Source organism: Danio aesculapii, chromosome 6 (genome assembly GCF_903798145.1).
Source record: "Danio aesculapii chromosome 6, fDanAes4.1, whole genome shotgun sequence".
NCBI lineage: Eukaryota > Metazoa > Chordata > Actinopteri > Cypriniformes > Danionidae > Danio > Danio aesculapii.
In genome coordinates this window covers 37216353-37240161 of record NC_079440.1, presented here as the reverse complement: position 1 = coordinate 37240161, position 23809 = coordinate 37216353, and the positions used below count along the sequence as shown (strand labels likewise).

Here is a 23809-nt window from a genome sequence, read left to right as displayed (position 1 = left end):
AAAAAAACTAAAACAGAGACAAATGTTACCAAAACATTTATTAGACACAGAATTAGAAACAGGACAGAAGGTAAAACAACAATAATGGTAAACAAGACAAGGATCAAAACATGGCAGGACAAACAGGGAAAAATGCTTTGTAATGCTTCACATGCCTTCCTGTTTTTTCCAATTGAACTATGTTTGTTTGTTCTGATAATGTATTATTTCTTAGTACAAATTTCATAGTTTTTTTTGTTCACTCAACTTCAGACATATGTTAATCAACTACATCAGCCAATGGTGTAGTGGTTAGTGTGTCGACACATGGCACTCACCTTAATGTCTTAAGGTGTTCATGACGACCTGAGTTTAATTCCCACCTCGAGGTCCTATGCCGATCCTTCCCCTCTCCCTATGCTTTTCTGTCTATACTCTCTACTGTCCTGTCAATTGACTCTTTACTAAGCCCCGCCCTCCTTAGTTACTGTTGTTACGCCTGATAAGCTTTCATGCCTGGAATGTCTATTACAGTATGTATGTGTCGGTGTCAGACATTCCCAGGGATAAAAATAGTCAATTTTTGCGAACAGGTGAGATATCCGAGAAAGCCAGACAAAAAAGGACTGCAGTATACCTTACAGAGGTATATTCACAACATAATAGGCAACCGATTACAAAATTTTATCCAAATTGAAGCTAAATTAACCTAGCCACCTCATACGCTGACCATTCAACAGTAGCTTAGTTCATGCACAGCAGGAGAAATTAAAAAATAATCTAATAATAACAATTAAACCGTGATTTCTCTTTTTTTTAAGCCAAAAAGCCTGATAAACTATTGTTGTGCTATGAAATATAGCATTACTAACAGACGAGGAAACACGCATGGACAGTGCTTCCACATAATTCATTTATAGAAAGAGCAGCCAGAAAGGTGAAATTGATGGATTTTTGTCAAACATTAGCATCATTGACCCATAACAATCTACAGTACCTATAACTGTCAGTATGTTTGTTTGCTTTTTATATATTATATATTATTTCATATTTATTGTAATTTGCAGTTAAGTGGAAGAAATAAATCAACTGAAATGCAAATCAAGGTATAAATAGCAGAAGTGAACAAATAGATTTTCCCTACCAGCAAATATTAATCCGACACCAAATAAAAAAGCAGACACTAACCTGCTATAACGCTGTCACCAATGACTAAATTTCTAAAAGACGGACAAAAACATCAGTGAACTGTAGCTTTTACATGGACATGAGGGTTATAAATGACTGAAAAATAGCTGCGGGTGAAGTATCTTGATCGCAAGTGCTCAGTTTATGATCATATCTCTGTTTTGTTCTGTTGATATTTAATCCAAATATTGGTAGCTTGAAACAGATGGAAATATGACTGGATTGTGCTGCTTTTACGGCCCCTCACACAGCTTGATCCACTCTGGCATTTCTCCACCACCCCTACCAACCTTTTAGGATACCGGGTATCAGATTTGCACAATCCATATGCACAACACTTTGGCTTGTTTCCCTCACTCGAAAGCTTGACAGACCTCCTGCGCGTAGCCACGGTTGCTAAGCCACGATGGGTGTGTGGTGGTTTTCGTGCGTGGCTTAGTGAAGGGTCAATTAAAGGTGAAAAAATAATTTTAAAAAAGTTGAGAACATGAGAAAAAAATGAAAGGAATAAGGATTATGTTTGTTTTTGTTCACTCAACAGTTCTGCAAATAAAAAAATATTCAGTTGCCAAAAGTTTTGTTACAGAGTACTTCACCTCTCCAGAAAACTAGTAGTCTTATGTTAACCCAACTACATATTTTTTTGTATTACTGACAAATAATTTTAGGTCAGTGCAGCTGATGTTTTCAAAAGTTGAGTAAACAGAAACAGGGCAAAAGAAAGAAGGATTATGTCATTTTGTTTGTTGTACTGGCTTTCTACTGCCATTTTTTACAATGTATTTTTTCCTAATCCCAGAAATATACCTGTGCATCAAAATACTGGTTTTGTGGTCTAGGGTCACATTTGTTGTTTGCTTTTGTTATCTGATTTGGACCCAGATACTGTGAACGATGACGTCAGACTTACCAAGAATATTATCATCTAATCAAACATTATGTTTTACAGGGGAAATTCACCACATCCAGTGACGTATGGGCTTTTGGTGTGACCCTGTGGGAGATGCTTACCTTCTGCAAAGAGCAGCCTTATTCACAGCTCTCAGACGAGCAGGTCATTGAAAACACAGGGGAGTTCTTTCGGGATCAGAGGAGACAGGTACATGGATGATTCTCTGCTTTTCTGAAGACAACTGATGGATGCTTTTCACATTAGGTGGAAGTAGCCACAGCTGGGTAAACGAGTCAATCACCAATCAAATACCTATTCAATCTTACTCCTCAATGACAGGGTTTTGTCTGCATGTATTAAACCTTTGAGATGTATGATGATCAGGGAGGATTGAAGACTGTGTTTGCACTGATGAAATAATAGACTAGCAAAAACAAAACAAAAAATCATTGATATATATTAATAATATATAAATATTTGTTTCCTCCGGGTGCTCCGGTTTCCCCCACAGTCCAAAGACATGCGCTACAGGTGAACTGAATAAGCTAAATTGTCCGTAGTGTATGTGTGTGAATGAGCGTGCATGGATGTTTCCCAGTGATGTGTTGCAGCTAGAAGGGCATCTGTTGCATAAAACACATGCTGGATAAGTTGGTGGTTCATTCCGCTGAGGCGACCCCAGATTAATAAAGGGACCAAGCCAAAAAGAAAATTATTAAAGCTCTATATTTTTTAGTAAAATGTTGTGTAAACATTTTATTAATTTTATAATGTATATACATTTTGTCATTTATATGCATTTTATATATTAAATAAATAAATTTAGCTATGAACTTTTGTAGAAAAACAGAAATTATATTACCTTGTAAAATATAGAACCATGAAAACTCAAGCATGATTGTGCACCACATGTAATAATACTGAGCGTATTATCATTGTCAGATATACTTGCCGCAGCCACCGATGTGTCCTGACCCCGTCTACAAGCTCATGTTGAGCTGCTGGCACAGGAACACCAAAGAGCGTCCATCCTTCCAGGAGATTCATCACACACTACTGGAATGCAAGCCCTAGTGTCCACATACATGCCAACTTTGGTACTGACTAAAGACTTTTCAGTGCGCCCACAGGACTCCAGTCAACACGCACTTATATATTCCCATATATAGGAATTCAGATCAGAAGCTCATTATTGTTTTTTCCTGTAGCAATCTTCACTGTGAGTGTGCAAAAGCAAACTGATATATATTGTGTGATGAAATATTTTTAACTATAACTCCCAAAAACCAAGAGCCTTCGATTGGCATACAATACCAGGGCAGCACTAGGCCAAAGAAAATGTAGCAATGAAATTTAGGCACCTTCAACACTGAAGAATCAGATGTTTTAAATAAATCTACTTTAAAATATCTATTATAGGCAATAAAACAAGGTGTAAAACGCCTCAGATAATTTCCCGTTTAATGTTGTTTTCAGTATTTAGAGGCCGAAGACAGCTTGAATGTATATAAGAATCAAGAATTGACATTCAGATTTTATCCTGATGTCTCTTGACATTTATGTATATGTTCATCTCGTTTATTTTAAATGCTTACATATTTTGATATTATTATTTTCTCTCTCTTTGTTGTGACAGCAAAAGATCACTTTCAACCAGGTGGATATAAAGAGAGTCAAATGAATTTGAGACGAGTTCTTATAAAATTGTAAATGAAAAAATTATATTAGTATTATCCTGCAACTACCTATATATAGTGTTTATATTTAAGTGTACTGCATTATTCATATTTTAAAGCGTTATAATGTCTAAAGTCTGTTGTAGCGGTGAACAGTGTTTATTTAAAGCCATTTCATTTTATTTACGCAAGTTTTGCATCATGAAACAGACATTTGATTAGCTCTAATTATTTTGCAGGAACGTGTTAAAATATTTGCATGAAGCTGGATGAATTCCAATACAGTAACATTACTTATTACTTAATACTAATTTCATTACACTTGTCCTGTCTTCATCTAATCTTAATGTAGGGGCAGTGAATATGCTTATTATTACTAGTTTAATTTTGTTTATCTGTAAAAAAAAAAAGATGATAATGATAAAAATAAGCTTATTTTAAAGCTTTTGGTCATTCTTGTATGTCAGACTATATTTTAGGTCAGTGTTTCTCGACCATTTTCCTGGAGGAACACCGGTTCTGCACATTTTTCATGTCTTCTTAACCAAGCACACCTGATTTAGATCATCAGTTCATTAGCAGAGACTGAAAGACCTGTAATGGGTGTAACAGACAAAGGAGACATCCAAATGCCTCCAGGAACGTGGTTGAGAAACACTGTTCTAGGTGGTGCTGAATTGCTAAAATGTTGGATAAATACTGGATTTGTGTTAAATAGATGCACTATGATGGTTTACAGTAAGTTATGATGTGTTTTTGCATGTGCTGCAAATGGGACACTCGGATATCTGTTTAGTGATTAACCTGTATAATTGTAAATCAAGTTTTGTGCGGTCATTGTATATATGACCATGATATTGAAAATCTTTGCACCTTTTGGGTTGTTTGAAATATCTGGTAGTCTATAAGAAGCATTTAGGTTGTGGGTTTAGAAGTGGCTTTACTTAATGTATATACACACTTGACATGACTGAAGAAGTTGCATTATAGATATTGTTTATTTTCTGCAATATTGTAGTTTTCTCAACACGTTTATACAACTTCAATTCTTCATGCCATTACACAAAGCAGCAATAGGCATTTTTTGTGTGGGCTATAGGGATTTTAGATCCATAGTTGTTTACAAAAACCTTGAAATATTCAGCATTCCACTTCATAATTGTTGTTTTTCGACAGTCTCTAAACTGACAGTTATGGAGGACGAAACCTGCAAATACGATAGATAAATACTGTAAATACGCAAATATATAAATAAATGAGTAAATAAATCCATAATTAGTGCATAAATAAAAGAATAAATAAATAAATATGCAAATAAATGTATATATAAAATCCACAAATTCCTGCATAAATAAATATATAAATAATTAATAGTGTGGCCAGGTAAATAATTAAATAAATTACATACATGTTAGGGCAATAAGAAAATGCTAAACTGAAAGTTTATCCCCCCTTTCAAACGTTTATTCATTCCTGAACGTAATTTCAAATGTACTTTTCCTCAGGTCAACATGCTATTGAGAGGGTATCTGTCAATCCTCAGAAGCCAGTCAAAAAAATCGAATGCAAATTTTTTTTTTAACGATCAACCAATGATGGCATAAAGACCGTCTTTTGATGACTGATCAGACATCGTCACAATCACCAGCAATCCAGTAATCTAAGATTGCTGGTAAACACACAGATCACTTAAGAACCACAAATCCACTGTTACATGGACTACAGATCCAGTCATGCACCACACCCACACACACCTGTTCCAGATCACGATTGATTACACTCACACAGCTGCTTAAAGATTGATTACAAGGACTATTTAAACAGCACTCACATTAGCACTCACATTAGCTCTGTTATACTATATTGTGAACATTACGACGCATTTTCCTTGCATTGTTTTTGACCCTTGCCTTGCTTGTTTGTTTACATTGCCTGCTGCCTGCCTGCCTGTACTGACCATTCGCCTGATATTTGACTACGACTCTGTTTAGCCCTGTGTTGATCTTAATGTCTTAATAAACCTGCATTTGGATCTGCACCTCCTTTGTCAGTGTCCACTTCACATTACAACACCCTCTTATTAGCATGTTGAACAGAGGAAAAGCAAATACGAAACTACGTTCAAGAATGAATAAACGTTTGAAAAGGGGATAAACTTTTAGTTTAGCATTTTCTCATTGCCCGATATTCATGTAATTTATTTGATAATGATTTGATACCTGCCTGCACTATTAATTTTTATTACTTAGTGATTTATAAAATTAACTAAATTAGTGATTTATCACTATTTATATATATATATATATATATATATATATATATATATATATATATATATATATATATATATATATATATATATATATTTTTTTTTTTTATATATATATTTATGCAGGAATTTGTGGATTTTAAATATCTATTTATTTATTTATTTGCATTTTTATTTATGTATTATGTTATTTATGCAGGAATTTATGGATTTATTTACTCATTTATTTATATATTTAGGTGTTTATTTATTTATTGTTTTTGCAGGTTTTGTCCTCCATAGACAATGTCTTATAACGATGAAAAGGAAAAACTGGAGTTTGTTTTTTTATTCATAGCAAAATATCCTGCATTTTGATGTTTATGTGAAGCTCATATCCTTTCTAATTCAAGCTTTGTGCTGTTTTTCTTTAATAGCACTCATTATTTTCACCAATAGCTTTTGTATATGTTAGGAAACTGTACATAAGATAAGAAATTGATGAATATTCAAATGTTGTCTAGCCATTTTATAACACAGTAATAAAATGTGTATTTGGATGAAAGCATACATGAATTAAACATTTGTGTGTAACTTAGAATATTGTTCATTGCAATCGTTGGTTGTTCTTATTAATTGTTGTTGAATATCCTACATTTTGAATCTCCTGTCTTTTCTAAACCAAGCATAGCTCTCTTATTTTCACTAATAGCCTATTCTATCGTATTGGATTCTGTAGCTACATAAGATAATAAATTTATTATCTTTAGCATGTTGTCTAGCCATTTTGTAAGGAAAGATTTGCACTTTGTACTTTACAATAGTAAAATGTCTTTAAACAGAAAGGTAAACAGGACATTTGTGTGAGCTAAAAATAAGAATATTGTCAGTCTCTTTATTCTATAGTTTTTGATATGTTTCAGTATGCACATTTTTAACTGATTATTGTTATTATTGAAATTTGAGAAAAGGTCTTGCATTTTGTGCTTTATGTGATGCACATTTCGTTTTTGGGTCATTCCTACTATTTGGTGCCATTTGTGTCCCCAAGGCATTATATGATACAGAATATCTAAAAATGCAGTTAAAATTCCTTACTTTAATTCCTTAAAGTTGGTCTTATTATCCCATTTCCACAATAGGACAAATGAATTTAAAATTTAAAATAATTACTCTAATTTCAGTGCAAGTCTAGCTGAATTGCCATGTCCCAGGTCATGTATCATGTTCAGTTATAAATATAACTTTGAAAAATCTTATAAATACTAGACTTTTCATTGATCTTGTATTGTCATATATACATCTCACCAAACGCCATTTAAAAAAATATTTCAATTTATTAATAAAATCTTAAAATAAATGTGGGTCCCTGAAGTGAATGTACCAGGGGTGGATTTAGTGATTTGGGGGCCGCAAGCAGTTCCAGCCATGGGGTCCAACAGTCCTAAAACGCACCCTTTGTAGTTTTATTAAGTTTGTATTTATTTATTTTGCAGGGTTTTTTCTTAAATCACTGAATTTCCTTTTGCATGTTTTATCTAAGTGAAATCTCTACATTTGAAGTGATTTGTTTTCTTAAAAAGAATTCACAACTGAAAAAAAATAATAATAATAAATCAAAAATAATTTGTGTTTTAACCTGAATCTTCATCTGACTTGACTGCTGGACTTCCTAATGATTGGGGGTGTAAGGCAAATTTGCGTAGATGTTATAATTACGTTAAAATTGAATTTTTAGACTCTCACCATACAAAATATGATAGAAAACATGTTATGTGTATCATTTATTCTATTTATTTATTGGGGGCCCCCAAATTTCCTGAGGCCCTAAGCAGCTGCTTACTTCACTTATTGGTTAAATCCTACCCTGTCTGTTACTTTAATTGTAAGCCCTATAAAAATGCCCTGATTGCTCCTCTAGTCACATGATTCTCAGAAATTCTCAGAGAGAAATTGTCTGCAAGAAACAGAGTTAGTCTCACTCAAAATTTACGAAAATGTCCTGTAACAGGTGGGATATTTACATGTGAAACTTCTGTAACCCATCCTGAGCTGGACCAATGTATTTTTCTTATAGTTTGATAAGTACTCCTTCAACTGAAATGATAAAATCTTGGAAAATGTAAAAAATATATAAAAATCAGAGACAGTCTGAAATGGCACCGAACAGTAGGAACAACCCTTTTTTCATTCAACAGTCTAATTCATGTAGGTCTTTTATGAAACTACACGTTTCTGAATGAATAAATCTTGTTGCCTCTTTATTTTATAATTACACGGATTACATATTTCCACGTTATTAAAATGTGTGTTTTGGTTTAATCGCTTACCTTTGGCATTACAAGCATTACTTGATTACTTGTTAAAGAAATTTCATTTGGTTTGCCTGGTCTGACAGGGACTGAGTCTTGATTGGTCAAAGTGGATGTTCCGTCACAGAAAGGAAGAAGCTGATTGGCCAGCAGAAGTGTGACCTCCAATCACACCATGGCGGCGGTGCAAACTCCTCCGTCTGTACACAGGCAAACAACGTTAGAAGCGGTTGTGCACAGTAAGTACAGTGTGTCATCACAGCTCGCGACTGAATGAACATAAAGACAGAATGAAGAAAGTAGTTTTGGTAACTGGTGCAAACAGGTAACGAAACTGTGTGTGCATATATAAACATGTTCTCTTTAAAGCTTCACGTCCTTGCTGAAATTTAGCTATAGGTTACTTCACTTTTTCACTATTCCTATTGCTGTTACAGTGCTGTTACAGTAAAGCTATGGTTATTAAATTAGTAAATAACCAAAACGAGTAGTAAAATTGGGAATAGTTCGTTTCCTTCATATTATTCAGCAGCAGGTTTCTTTTTTTCTCTCTAGTTTCACATCACTGTTGTACTTGTTATAGTTAATTGCTTTAAACTGCATTCTTTTGTTATTTATAGTCATTTTAAGTTTACATAATTATTTTAAGCTTTGCTTTTGCTTAAACCACCTGAAGAGAAATAGTAGGGTTAGGATTCAATTGTTGTAGTTGTATTATTCTGCATTTATTTATTATATATTGCAGAATGTGTCTGTTTTTTCTGTATGCGTAATAACCCTGTTTGCTTGTCTGTGTTCAGTGGCATAGGTCTTGCTCTGTGTGAGCGTCTCCTGCAAGAGGATGCCCAGATCGAGCTCTGTCTGGCCTGTAGGAACATGCAAAGAGCTGAAGCTGCCCGAAAGGCTCTTCTCGTGTCTCATCCACAGGCTCAGGTTTCTCTGCTGCACTTAGATGTGGGCAACATGCGCTCTGTGGTCAAGGGTGCAGAGGAGTTCAAGAAGAAGTAAGACACCCTGGTCCCCCTTTTCCATTCGTCATACCATTCTTTGTCATTTTAATGAAGTGTAATGTTTAATTGTGTGCTGTAGTGTAACCATCATAACGCATTCAAGTCTTCGTAGTGTTTCTGCATTCAGACTCTGAAAATTGTTATTTGATAAATAGTCATAACTAAAAGTGATAGTTCACCAAAAATGTATTTATTCACCCTCAAGTGGAATCCAAACTTTGATGAATTTGTTATTTTTTTAAACATGAAATTTACTTCCATAGTAGGAAAAAGAAATACTATGGAAGGTATAATATTAGTAGAGCTGGGCGATTTGGCCTAAAATCCAAATCTTAATTAATTGAACATTTTAACTTGATTACAATTATTGAACGATTATTTTATTTATTTCCACATATTACAAGTAAGGGGCTTCTAAATGAAGGGTGCATTACTTGATTTAAAAATAATTGAAGGAAGCACACACTATCTACTATCTATGATTATTTATTGAACATTGAACAACTGAAATTAAAACATATTACCTAAAATGAACAGTCAAGTTTTTCTTATCAAAAAGTGAAAATAAATAAGTTGTACTTTTTAAAACAAAAGAAATTTATTTTTAATGTTTTTCATATTAAAAGTAGAAGGTATAGGGTACCTATAGTATAGTATAGTAGGTTATGAGATTGGGCTGCACCAGACCATACACATGCGCTCGATGCAGAAGTATCAACCAGCCAGAGCGGGGTAGGGAAAGTGATCAAAAAAATTCACAGAGAAAAATTAGATCAATTATAGGTTCTGAATGTCGATTTTGATTACCTTTCCATTAATTGCCAAGCCCTTAATATAAGCCTTTGTATAAACCTTTGTAACAAGTAAAGGGTGAGTAAATGATGACAGAATTTTTTTTACTTTGGATGAACTATGCCTTTAATATATCTTTTTTGGTCCAGTTCTCAAAAGATTACCTAGAGATGTTGCTTGGTTCTCACTGTTTATGGCACAGCCATCCAGTCATATTCATACATAAACACCCATTATTGCATTTTAAATGTAACATTTACAGTTGAAGTCAGAATTATTAGCCCCCTTTTAATTTTTTATTCTTATTTAAATATTTTCCAAATGATGATTAACAGAGCAAGGAAATTTTCACAGTATGTCTGATAATATTTTTTTTTCTGGAGAAAGTCGTATTTGTTTTATTTCCGCTACAATAAAAGCAGTTTTTAATTTTTTTAAAAACATTTTAAGGTCGAATTATTAGCCCCTAATAATTCTGACTTCAACTGTATACATAATTGACATATAGTTATATATATTTAAAATCTAAACATAAACTTGTATGTGACCCTGCACCATGAAACCTTAAGGATTAAGTTGCACAGGTATGGGTTAATTTTTTAAATAAATAAAAATTATTAGTATATTAAGTAAAGAGCAAACTTAAATAGTTTGTAAAGGTCCTGTAATAAATACATCAAAACTCAATTGTTGTTTATTGCATGTGGACAACTTTGAACCCTATGAAAGTTTTTTAAATAGTTGTATCTTAGCCAGATGTTCTATCCCAACAAAATACATAAATGCAAAACTTTCAGGGGGCGTGATCTTTTCTTGAAATCTCAGTTTTAAAAAATTGACACTTGACTTGACACAAATGACTGGCTTTGTGGTCCAGGGGTCAAGTATTTTAAATAGCATGTTTTGGCTAATTGCCTGGCTCGCACCTGAGTTAAATTAACCTCCCCATGCCTCCAAGTTCAAACTTTGGACTTGACTGTTTGGCACATGCATCTATTTACCATGAATTTAAAGTAAAAGTTGAAATAAATGAGAAGAGAGTCATTTTTTTGCAGAAATTAGATAAATGGGTCTCTGCTTGCTGTGCATTAGTTATGCGTGTCAGAAAACAAGTGAATAAACACATAAATAGACTGCTTGACAAACTCATACATGATTCATAGTGGCTCACTTTCATGATTTGGTGCATAAGAACCATTCCAGAGTTCGCGTGAACCTGCGGACCAAACCACTGTTTTCAGGTGGACTCAGGTATGGATCGTGGGTGCGACTGCAAGTTTACATTCTTCCACCAAACCACAAGCTTGGCAGTACAAATGCCTCTGTTATTGCCTTGGCACCTTTTGATCACAACCTAATAAAATAAATACACATAGTACACAAAAACCCTACTCTATCGCCAAATCTGGTTTGCATTTGTTCACTGTGTACTTGTTATGTGCACCCATATATAATGTATCTGAGAAGCAACTGTTCCTTAATGGAATGTAAACAGTGCTTCAGGTGGAGTGATTCATAGGCAAACCAGTTGGACTAGCGCTGTTATGACTTATAATATGTATATATACTTATATATATTATACACTTATACTTAGCATATATACTTATAATATATATTATATATGCTGAATTATTAGCCCCTCTGTATCTTTTTTCCTCTCAATTTCTGTCAGTAGAAAGAAGTTTTTTTCAACACATTTATAAACATAATAGTTTTAATAGCTAATTTCTAATAACTCATTTATTTTATCTTTGTCATGATGACAGTATATAATATTTTCTTTGATATTTTTCAAGTTAGCCTACTTTCAGCTGAAAGTACCATTTAAAGGTTTAACTAGGTTAATAGACTAGGTTAGGGCAATTCATTGTATAGTGATGTTTTTTTTTCTGTAGACTATCAAAAATCTATATTGCTTAATAATATTGATCTTAAACTGTTTTTAAAAAAATGAAAAAATGCTTTTATTTCAGCCAAAATAAAACAAATAAGACTTTCTCCAGAAGGTAATACTATGAAAAATTCCTTGGTCTGGTAAACACCTCTCCAAGTGGTACTCACTGAAGAGCCAAATGGACAGAGCTGAGCTCCAGCAAGATGGAGCTTGGGCTCCAGCTCCTCCTTGCTGTACTTCTTCTACGAGTGATGTCACTAGGGGTTGGGATTAGGGGTGGGGTAACTGTACGCAGAAATTTGTATTCAACAAAAATAAAAAAGGGAGGGTGTACACATTAAAACAGCTCACAGGAGGAGGAGCTGGAGCTTAAGCCTCCCCTCGTCGGAGGTGAGCTCCACCCAAGTGGCTCTGCAGTGAGCACCTTCTCCAAAAAGGAAAAAAAAAATCACATGAGGGCTAATAATTTTGACTTTAACTGTAGATGTAGTTATTATTTTCTCTTATAAACTACATGTAAACAATTGAACAGGGTCAATGGGACTATACGTACTATATATGACCACTAAAGCATGTTTGAATTACTGCTTTGATTATTTGTTTTTCTCTTTAACAGGTTTAACAGATTGGACTATCTGTATCTCAATGCTGGAATCATGCCTAATCCCACGGTGGATCACAGAGCCTTTTATCGGGGCCTGTTTTCTAAGTAAAGTATTCACTCTATATAAACTAGCATTAAATAGGTTATATGTTCAACAAAATTGTTTCTTTTGGAAAGAATTAATTAAATTGGATCAGTGACAGTAAATACAATTATAATGGTACTTTTTAAAATATACACCATTCTTCTTTTCTGAATAGTATAGTTAGGCTTATGAAAGTTAAAAACATATATTTATCTATTTCAAAAACTTTGTAAACAGTAGTTTTAGTAACCAATTTCTAATAAAATTTTTCTTTGCCATGATGACATAATATTTTTCTACTTATTTTGCAAGATACTATATTTAGCTTAAAGTTTGATTTAAAGGGTTAGCTACAGTAGGTTATTTTGTTAACTAGGTAAGTGTGGTTTGTTCTGCAGCTAATTTAAATAAATAAATAAATAAGAGGGCTAATACTCACTTTTAGAAAACATTTTAAAAACTAAAAACTACTTTTTATTTCAGTCAAACTAAAATAAATAAGACTTTGAAAATTGTGTGGTTTGTTCTGCAGCTAATTAAAAAATAAATAAATAAACAATGGGGCTAATATTGACTTTTTTAAAATTTGAAACATCAAAAACTTGCCAAGTAAAAATCTCTTGAGAAATATTTAGAAAAAAAAAAAAAAATTCAGAGAAGAGCTAATAATTTTTACCTTCAAGTGTATTTGTCTTTGTTGATAATTCATTATTATATGTGCCTTTGACCACCAGAAATGCGATTAAAATGTTGACCACGGGGGAGGGTATTCTGACCCAGGAAGATAAGGTCACACCCATTGGTTTGCAGGAGGTGTTTGCTACTAATCTTTTTGGTCATTTCCTTCTGGTAAGTGGATGGTTTTGGCACAATGAACGTGTTTCGATGACCAAGCATAAAGATAAACAAAAATATAATACCAAAACCAGTGTGACTTCCACAGTATCATAAATTGGCTGTGCTGGAACATCACATATTTATAGTATTTTCCATGCAACCCCATCAAACAAATCATCTGCCTCAAAATGATTTCTCCCAGAGAATTATTTCATTCATAAATGCCACAGGATTCCTTCTGCTGTTGTTAGTAACCTGTTCTCTGGCAGCTGCCCTGATCAATAATTCATCTGAAGGACTCTAGTGCTGAAGATATGTTGTGTCCTCAAATTGCAGCCCTCATGAAGTGTTTCTATTTGTTAATTGAAGAGCTCATTCATTTGCATTATGAGGCATCTGGCCATCAGCATAGGTAGTTAAGGCAGTGCTGTTCTCTCTATGTGTTCCCTTATGTAGTGGAGTTATTGTGGCTCAAGTGGCATAGGCATTAAAGTTTCAGTAGGTATGACACTCCATGTCCTCGAAGGCTAGCCGAGACGTATCGATTTACTGCTGCGGCAGCACTGGGTGTCTGAGGGGGAGCAAGTGAGACTTGTATTTCTAGTCAAGTTGCCCTCTGCTTCTCCCTCACATGGACACACTAAATTATTTTGTTTTGTTATTAAGAATATTAATATTATTCAAAATACATGTAACTATAGATGAGTTAAGTTTGTAAACAAACGTCATTGTTGGGTTGACAAAATCTAATGAATTAGCATGTCACTAGCAAGAATTAACATCATACTACCATTGTGTTAGCATTTTACCATTACATTAGCATGTTTTACCATACATTTGGGTATTACTAACAAGATTTTATCATAAATTAGCATGTTGCTCGCCTGTTTGTAACATGAATTAGCATGCTGGTAATGCAAATTAACATGTTACATAATTATAAGTTAGCATTTTGCTAGCTTATTCCTAACACAAATAAGAACTTGTTTCTAGCATAAATTAGCATGCTGTTAGCTTGTTTTTAGCATGATCAAAGCATTTGCTAGCATGTGAATTAGCATGCTGCTAGCAAGAATTACTATGCTGCTTGGATATTTTCAACAGGAATTAGCATGTTTCTTAACAAAACATTAATAAACAATGGTCAACAGAGCAATCAGTGTTTTTGTCATTTTGTTTAACACTTTTTATGATGTAAAAATAAAGTAATAACTTAGTAATAACATTTTTGGTATTTTGACAGGTGAGAGAACTGGAGCCTTTATTGTGCCAGACAGAGCACAATTCTTTAGTCATCTGGACATCCTCCAGTAATGCCCAGCGATCCTCCTTTAATCTCGAAGATGTGCAGCATAAGAAGGGCCCTTTGCCCTACAGCTCGTCGAAATATGCCTCAGACCTTCTTAGCTTAGCCTTGAACCGCCACTACAACAGCCAGGTACACTTCAAAAAAATGCTTAGTAATGTAAAATCAACGCCTTTTCTCAATAACTAGTTCTAAAAATAAAAATATACAGTTGAAGTCAGAATTATTAGCCCCCCTGTTTATTTTTTTCCCCAATTTCTGTTTAACGGAGAGATTTTTTCAACACATTTCTAAACATAATAGTTTTAATAACTCATTTCTAATAACTGATTTACTTTATCTTTGCCATGATGACAGTAAATAATATTTGACTAGATATTTTTCAACACACTTCTGTACAGCTTAAAGTGATATTTAAAGGCTTAACTAGGTAATCTAGACAGGTTAGGGTAATTAGGCAAGTTATTGTATAACGATGCTTTGTTCTGTAGACCATCAGAGAAAAAAATTGCTTAAAGGGGCTAATAATTTTTACCTTAAAATGTTTTTAAAAAAATTAAAAACTGCTTTTACTCTATCCGAAATAAAAACAATTAAGACTTTCTCCAGAAGAAAAAACATTATCAGACATACTGTGAAAATTTCCTTGCTCTGTTAAGCATTGTTTGGGAAATATTTAAAAAAAAGAGGGGGGCTAATAATTCTGACTTCAACTGTATATTGTTAAAATCACTTTCATAATGCAAAGGCAATCAAATTTATCTTGCTTTTATTAAAACATATGGACTTTGGCGTGATACCAAATATTGAAATTATGGCCTCAGGTTCTATATAGGTATTTAATGCGTCAGAGAAATTGAAATATTAGCTGACAGAAATCCTATAATTTTGAACAAACCCAAAACATATGAGATAATGTAGCTGGCTCAATATTACATCTGTCTCTATATTCGGTTTTTCAAAGTTTCAATTTTGGCCAATGCAATCTGTGTACTACTTTAAATTGTATAACTATATTTTAAACAAACTGAATATGAGTGAATATGATCTAAAACAGACTTCCACATGTTTGCTGATAATTCTATTTCCAGTTCCACCTCCCATTTTCTTTTTAATTGCTCTAGGCTTTCCAGATTATAGGAATTAGTTTTAGAATATAGTTTGCCAATAAGTCTCTTTAAGTATGTGCTTAGCTTCATAATAGAGTCAAGGTGGAATGAGGGAGGGAGTGATGGAAATATGCTATGTTAAGTCTGGAATATAGTTGACCAGGAGCTACAGAATTGTATTTAATCACTGGAATTTATATGATTTAAGCAACAAAAAGAGTAAGTTTTTATTGCTTAGAATCTTTGTCTTTGTTTCTAGTCCTTGATCTAATTTTTTAGATATTTGGACTAGAAATGAGACAAAGAAAAGCACTTTTTTGTATTGTGATTATTCAATTTCTGTACCTGAATACTGTCAGACTCCCCAGAAATCCATAGTGCTATTCAACTATCTTGTGAAACTGTAATCATATCCCAATATTTAGCGCAGAAAAATAAAATATCGCAATATCAGATTTTTCTAATATCATGCAGCCCTAAACAGTATCATCTCCTGGTGTGGACAATAATATAGTTATCATTCTTGATGTGTACTGGCCTTTAGTGATGAGTTCTGGTGATCTGTCTACAGGGTATGTTCTCATCAGTGATCTGCCCTGGTCTGGTCATGACTAACCTCACCTATGGCATTCTGCCTTCATTCTTCTGGACTATCATCATGCCAATTATGTTTCTTGTAGGTCCCATATTTACTTTGCTTTTGATGATATAATGTGAAACAAATGTAACATTGTGTGAATGTTAACACATGATGTTTTAATGTTCTGTCTCATTAGATAAGGATATTCACCAATTCCTTTACCCTCTCACCTTACAATGGAGCAGAGGCTTTGGTATGTACCTGCACCACCCCAAATGTGTGTCATATGTCTCTTCAAAGTTTAATTTTAAAAAACTTACAATATATTGCATGATTTTATATAGCTACTGAGTGGGGATGTTCAGTATTGACCAAATTAATTTTATCAGTATTTTCAGGAATTTATTTTCAATAACAAACCATCGGTTGATGGCAGGAAGTCGTTTATTCAAATGATTAATTCAAAAAGGCTGATTCGATTAGAAACAAAGCAAGTGACTCCCTGCATACCAATATGCATAATATACACTCACCGGCCACTTTATTAGGTACACCTGTCCAACTGCTCGTTATTGCAAATTTCTAATCAGCCAATCACATGGCAGCAGCTCAGTGCATTTAGCCATGTAGACATGGTCGAGACGATCTGCAGTTCAAACCGAGCATCAGAATGGGGAAGAAAGATGATTTAAGTGACTTTGAACATGGCATGGTTGTTGGTGTCAGACAGGCTGGTATTCAGAAACTGCTGATCTGCTGGGATTATCACGCACAACCATCCCTAGTGTTTACAGAGAATGGTCTGAAAAAGAGAAAATATCCAGTGAGTGACAGTTCTGTGGGCGCAAATGCCTTGTTGATGCCAGAGGTCAGAGGAGAATAGCCAGACTGGTTCGAGCTAATAGAAGGGCAACAAAAACGTTGCCTGGTCTGATGAGTTTCGATTTCTGCAGGGACATTCGGATGGTAGGGTTAGATTTTGGTATCAACAACATGAAAGCTTGGATCCATCCTGCCTTGATCGACGGTTCAGGCTGGTGATGGTGTAATGGTGTGGAGGATTTTTTCTTGGCACACTTTGGGCCCATTAGTACCAATTAAGCATTGTGTCAACGCCACAGCCTACCTGAGTATTGTTGCTGACCATGTCTATCCCTTCATGACCATAGTGTACCCATCTTCTGATGGCTACTTCCAGCAGGATAATGCACCATGTCATAAAGCGTGTATCATCTCAGACTGGTTTCTTGAACATGACAATGAGTTCACTGTACTTAAATGGCCTCCACAGTCACCAGAACTCAATCCAATAGAGCACCTTTGGGATGTGGTGGAACGGGAGATTCACATCGTGGATGTGCAGCTGACAAATCTGCAGCAACTGTGTGATGCTTTCATGTTAATATTGACCAAAATCTCTGAGGAATATTTCCAGTACCTTGTTGAATCTATGCCATGAAGGATTAAGCAAAAGGGGTCCAAACTGGTACTAGTAAGGTGTAATGAAGTGGCCGGAGAGTGTGTATGTTTTTATTTTTATAAGTCTTTAATTTAACAAAAAATATTGATTCAGAAAAAAAAATTCCAATTGAAGTCAGTGCCAGTAAAAGAGTGACAAAACTAAAACAGCTGAATCAGAATAATCAGTGACTATCTACAAACAAAGTGACTATCAGTGACTTTTTCTTAATGTGAAGCAAATCTTTTCAAAGTTCACAAAATAAGTTTAAAAAAATCCCAAATGTGAATTAGGTGAGTTTCCATCAAATTGTTGGAGTGGTTGATTGTAGTATTGGTAACCTAGTAACCGACAGTAAACAAGGCAAGTATTGGCGTAATGTTCACTTTATCACAGTTTACCGGATATGGCAAAATAATTTCCATTGCCCACACTAAACCACCTCAAGTGAACTTTTTTTACGAATTAAGGAATTTTAAATTAAAATTTGAACATTCTTCAAAATATTTGGGATAATATATGTATAAAATGACACTATTCAAGTGGTTTTGGATATTTTAAGTAAAGTTTATTTATAAACTAATTTTGAAAGGATCATGTGCTTATGATTGACCATGGCTGGTCCCGCATTAGCTATCATATGACTTAACAATCAGACAAATCCAAACACACCAAATGACCAGTTTTTCCTACCTTAGTCATCTTCGCCTTGAAGACCCCCCCCCCCCCCCCCCCATCTCCACCCTCCTACTCCACCTCCACTTTCCTAGATTAATCCAGGACAGGGCGACACAGTGGCTCAGTGAATAGCACTGTCGCCTCTCAGCAAGAAGGTCACTGGTTCGAGTTCTGGCTGGGCCAGTTGGAATTTCTGTGTGGAGTTTACATGTTCTCCTGGTGCTTGTGTGGGTTTCCCCCGGGTACTCTGGTTTCCTCCCACAGTCCAAAGACATGCAGTATTGGTGAACTGAATAAACCAAATTGGCACAGTATGTAAGTGTTATGGTACTGGGCATTCACCGCATAGCCATATGCTGGGAATAGGAATAGGCCAAGCGAATGAATTTGGGGGAGCTCCCGAGACCTACCTGAGACCGACTCCTCTCTCCCCTCTCTTTTGATCTCAGGGCTCTCTCCCGGGACAGCATGCCAAACACACTTTACTATCAATCATCAGCTAAGTGTGAACTCTTGAATGAACTTGAACATTTTACACATTGTGTCTAACTATATTATGTCATAAATATAAAAAAATAAAACCTGTATGGATTTTTAAAATTGAATTAGAGTTTATTCTAAAAATCACACACTCGTACTGCTAAATTTTATGACTGGAAGTTCTGTTTCATAGTACACAGTGCAAATAAATCAAGGTGTCACTTTGATTCTTAGTGTAAAGCTTATTGTTGCACTTCAGTTAAAGAACTTGTTTCATTGACAATTGTTTGGGCCTCAGCTTTCTCCCAGTCTCGACTTTCATCTATTGTTTTTTATTACACAGTTTTGGCTGTTCATGCAGAAACCTGAGTCTCTGGACCCGATGGCCAAATACCATAGTTTGACCTCTGGGCTTGGAAACAATTACACCCGACCACACAAGGTCAGAACTGACAATCAGGTTCCTTCGCTCATTTGTTTGTTTTTTTGTTCATTTTGTCTATTTTGTTGTCAGAATTTCAGTTCTTTACTTAATCTGAGTGTATAACACACTGAAAAATGATTCAAAGATGATTTTTTAGAGTTACTAAAGTTACAAATCTTTTTTTTTTAAAGTTAAGTGGTTGTTAATTGGGCTGAATTTAAAAAAACAAAAGTTGAATATTACTAAATTTAATTTGTTTAAATTCAACACATAAATTGAAAAACTGATACTGAATGTTTATCTGCTTGTTCATACACTTTTAATACTCTGATGTAAATTGTTTGTTGTTTTTTTTTCAGATGGATCTTGATGAAAAAATGTCAGAGGCCTTCTATGTGAAACTGTTAGAGCTGGAGGATTCAGTGCGGAAGAAGCTAAGAGCCGAGGATCCTGATTTCAAAGAAAAAAATGGAATGTGAAATATGGAGACAAAACCTTACAAAACACGCTTCCATCTTTAAAAGTGATCTAGGTCATTTATAAACTGCTCATGTAAGTTTTTTGAAATATTAAGTTTGGTAGGCTGGAATGTCTTTAAAAGAGATAAAGATCCAAAAATGAACATTTCAGTTAATTTACTTAACCCTCTGGCCATTTAAGATGTTGGGGGGCTATTTTTGTAATCATCATAATTACTGTGAAAAGTCAGAGTGTCTGACTGTGATAGAAATGGGACAACAGGTCTGTCATGTATTTTATCTATCTTTATATATCTTTGTCTTTTATTATGGGACCACTGAAAGGGACCTCTTCTAAAATGCTTTGATTTATAATATATAATAATCAGCACAGGTTGTGATGGGACATTGAATGCAATATGTGTGCATTTCCTGATTAATAAGTTGCTTGGTGTATTATGTTTGTATTGCTGTATGTGTTTGATTTGTCATTTTATAGCTCGACCTTGACGTTGTCTTCTCTGACCATCTTTCTACAAAAAAAGTTTATCCTCATTCAGCTGATAAGTATAAAACTTTATTGGCACAATAGGCACAAGCTACATTGTTTATGGGTGTTCACATTCAAATTACAACAAAGTACAGTTGTAACACATTTATTAAACTGCTGCATTAAAGGTCTTACATATCAGAAACGAAGGACTGTATTAGTAGTATTTTAATGTTCCGTAAATTAATTCTGAGAGTTGGGGGATTGCAGGTATTGATGGTTTGCAGTGATGACGAAGCTCGATATATTTACCTGTTAACAACAACAACAACAACAACAAAAACGTTTATGCTGTAAGAACCAACTTAATTTTTTTGTGTTTAGCCATACATTTTTAGCGTGACGATATTTGTTATATTCTTACCTGTGTCTTGAAGCTGGGGTTATCTGCGTTCACTATGAATATAACTGGAGACTGGAGTTTGTGCTGTTTTCTTCAATTTTCAAAGTATTAATCCACAATGTATGACGAGGCGATGTAACTGTGCCTCGGCTGATCCATTAAACGTCGAGTGTGTGTCGGATAACTTGTTTCCAGATCTTCAGGATCCGCGAAGATTTGTTGCAAAGGGACTTGAGAGACGCTGCTCGTGTCGCACTCTGGGTCTTCAGAGGAGCCGCTGAGTTTCGGGTTGCAGAAAGCCCAGACCATGCCGCAAAAGTACACGAAAAACGCTGACATCACCAAAAACATCAGCGCATACGACTCAATCATCGCCTCGGTCACCGCATTCGGCATCTCTGTTGAAGTAGGCTTAAGGTTTCTGCAAACAAATGACTGTAAATCACAGTCTTCCTCAGCCTGTGCAACCAGCGCGCTTGGGCATCACCACTGCCTTGATTTGATATAGGCTATACGCGGAGAACTAAACTGCTTTGTCAACATTCAGTAAGAAATATAAACCTATAAGAGAAAATCAGTTTAACTAAATAACAGTCGGCTAATATATTTGTTTGATCCGTTTTACTACGGAGAACAACCGTTTTATAAACAAACAGGCTATAATAAGTTTTTCAATTTCATCCAAAAATGAAAATTCTGCCAATATTTACCCATTCTTGACATGTTCCAAACCAGTTTGAGCTGTTTTGTTCTGTTGAACACAAAAAAATATATTACAATTATTTAATGGTCTACAGAACAATATCGTTATACAATAACTTGCAGATAATTACCCTAACCTGCCTAGTTAACCTAATTAACCTAGTTAAGCCTTTAAATGTCACTTTAAGCTGTATAGAAGTGTCTTGAAAATAAAATGTTTACTGTCATCAAAGATCAAATAAATCAGTTATTAGAGATGAGTTATTAAAACTATTATGTTTAGAAATGTGATGAAAAATCTCTCCGTTAAACAGATATTGGAAAAAAAAATGAACAGGGGGGCTAATAATTCATGGGGTGTAAATGACATTGTAAATGACAGTGGAATAAAAAAATTGGGGAACTATCCCTTTAAGTTAAACCTCTAAAATCAGACAAATATTGGAACTTGAAAATGATAACATTTATTATGTGTCTGCACTACTGTAAATAATTTATGTATGTGTGCTTGCAGTCCTGTTGCCCGCGTGGTGAAAGGGGTGGTTCTTTTTTCCTCAAAAAAATGTAACCTTTTTGCAGTTATACGCCTCATTTTCTATTTATTCATTCATTTTCTTTTTGGCTTAGTCTCTTTATTAATCTGGGGTCGCCACAGCGGAATGAACCGCCAACCAATCCAGCACATGTTCTACGCAGTAGATGCCCTTCCAGCTGCAATCCATCACTGGGAAACATTTTCTATTTAATTATGAGATTTAAATACTGAATTAAGGTTATATTTCAAGCACTATTTTTAGCTGAATTAGCTTGTTGGATGGTCATCATAACACGCTTTTTCATGATTTGGAATAAAAGTTACTTGTCGGATGTTTTCTCTATTTAAAAACAATACAAGATAACTTCACTTATGTCAGATGTTTTCTTGCACACCTGGATGTTGGACTCTTAAAAATAATGTTTGCACTGGCCAAAACTGATTAACTAAGTCACACTTGGATTCCACTTGGTCTTAGGTCTCAAACTCGATTCCTATAGAGGGCTGCAGCTCTGCAGTTTTGCTCCAACCCCAATCAAACACAGCTGATCCAGCTAATCAAGGTGTTCAAGACTACTAGAGACTATTAATTAGATGTGAGATGTGAGGTGGTTGGAGCTAAACTCTGCAGAGCTGCGGCTCTCCAGGAATATAGTTTGAGACCCGATGGGTTATTTTTACTATTTTTGATGGCATTGCAGTCAAAATAGGACAAATGAGGTCATGAAGGGGACAAATTCTGAAACTTTGTCAGTGAGACAATTTGTCAACCATCAGTGTTTGTATAGGCCTAGTGCAGAACTTTTTCTTATGAATGGCCAAAAACTAAACTTGATTGAGGGTGGTGAGCCGGAGGTAAATATACCAATCTGTTAATTTGTCAATGTCATTTCCTAATTTATTATTGTAAATCATTATATAGTTTATTATATAATTTAATTAATGCTATAAATTATTACGTTTAAAGGGGCAAAGCTGAAAAAAAAGAATGAATTATTGCGTTTAAAATACTTGAATTGTGTTAATAATTATACAGTTTTGTACATTTTATAATGAACACCTTGCAATAAAAAACACGAACAATCCCATTTATAACACTAAAAAATACACTTCGCCTTGATTCACTTGCTGATGTCCTCTGCAATGTCTGCTATCCATCAAATGACCGTTTTTATTTAATTATTTTAGATCTGATTTATTCACATAATTTAATTGAAACATTTAATTGCAGTTTGCTTTTTTGTAGCTCAACAGTTAAAAAAACAAAAGTAATGTTAAATTAGAAATGACCATCTTTGTTAAAGGCATTCCCCCCAAAATACCCCATAATTTTCCCTCTCTTCTCAAATGGCAAAGAGGGACAAATCAAAGGCTACTGTGGGCAAACTTTAGCATAGTGTTTATGTGTGTGTTAGGGCTGCATGATGTTGGAAAAAAAATTGACTGTGATACTTTGTTATTCTGTTATATACAGTTGAAGTCAGAATTATTAGCCCCCCTGAATTATTAGCCCCCCTGTTTATTTTTTCCCCAATTTCTGTTTAACGGAGAGAAGATTTTTTCAACACATTTCTCAACATAATAGTCTTAATAACTCATTTCTAATGACTGACAACCCATCACTGGGGAAAAACCTGCCAATAGGGGGATTACAAACCTACGTCACA

The 23809-nt window shown here is 34.6% G+C and overlaps 2 protein-coding genes across 5 annotated transcripts in view; both read left to right on the top strand.

Annotated features, from left to right (window-relative positions):
* Positions 1–5986, top strand: part of ddr2a (discoidin domain receptor tyrosine kinase 2a) — a 72081-nt gene extending 66095 nt beyond the window's left edge. For all 3 annotated transcript variants that reach the window (XM_056460120.1, XM_056460121.1, XM_056460118.1), the window contains exons 16-17: positions 2117–2266; positions 3002–5986. In XM_056460120.1, the coding sequence (XP_056316095.1) occupies positions 2117–2266; positions 3002–3133 (282 nt within the window). In that variant the 3' untranslated portion in view covers positions 3134–5986. The remainder of the gene's footprint in view (positions 1–2116; positions 2267–3001) is intronic.
* A 2500-nt stretch (positions 5987–8486) lies between these two features.
* hsd17b7 (hydroxysteroid (17-beta) dehydrogenase 7) lies at positions 8487–20711 on the top strand. 2 transcript variants are annotated; one of them, XM_056460116.1, is made up of 9 exons: positions 8489–8620; positions 9096–9299; positions 12609–12701; positions 13416–13530; positions 14762–14956; positions 16505–16609; positions 16710–16766; positions 19474–19572; positions 19914–20711. In XM_056460116.1, the coding sequence occupies exons 1-9, from the start codon at positions 8586–8588 to the stop codon at positions 20031–20033; spliced, it is 1023 nt and encodes a 340-aa protein (XP_056316091.1). In that variant the 5' UTR covers positions 8489–8585; the 3' UTR covers positions 20034–20711. The 2 variants fall into 2 exon arrangements, with proteins under 2 accessions (XP_056316092.1, XP_056316091.1); XM_056460117.1 differs by lacking the exons at positions 19474–19572; positions 19914–20711 and adding an exon at positions 19100–19467 and having other exon boundaries at positions 8487–8620.
* The last annotated feature ends 3098 nt before the right edge of the window (positions 20712–23809 follow it).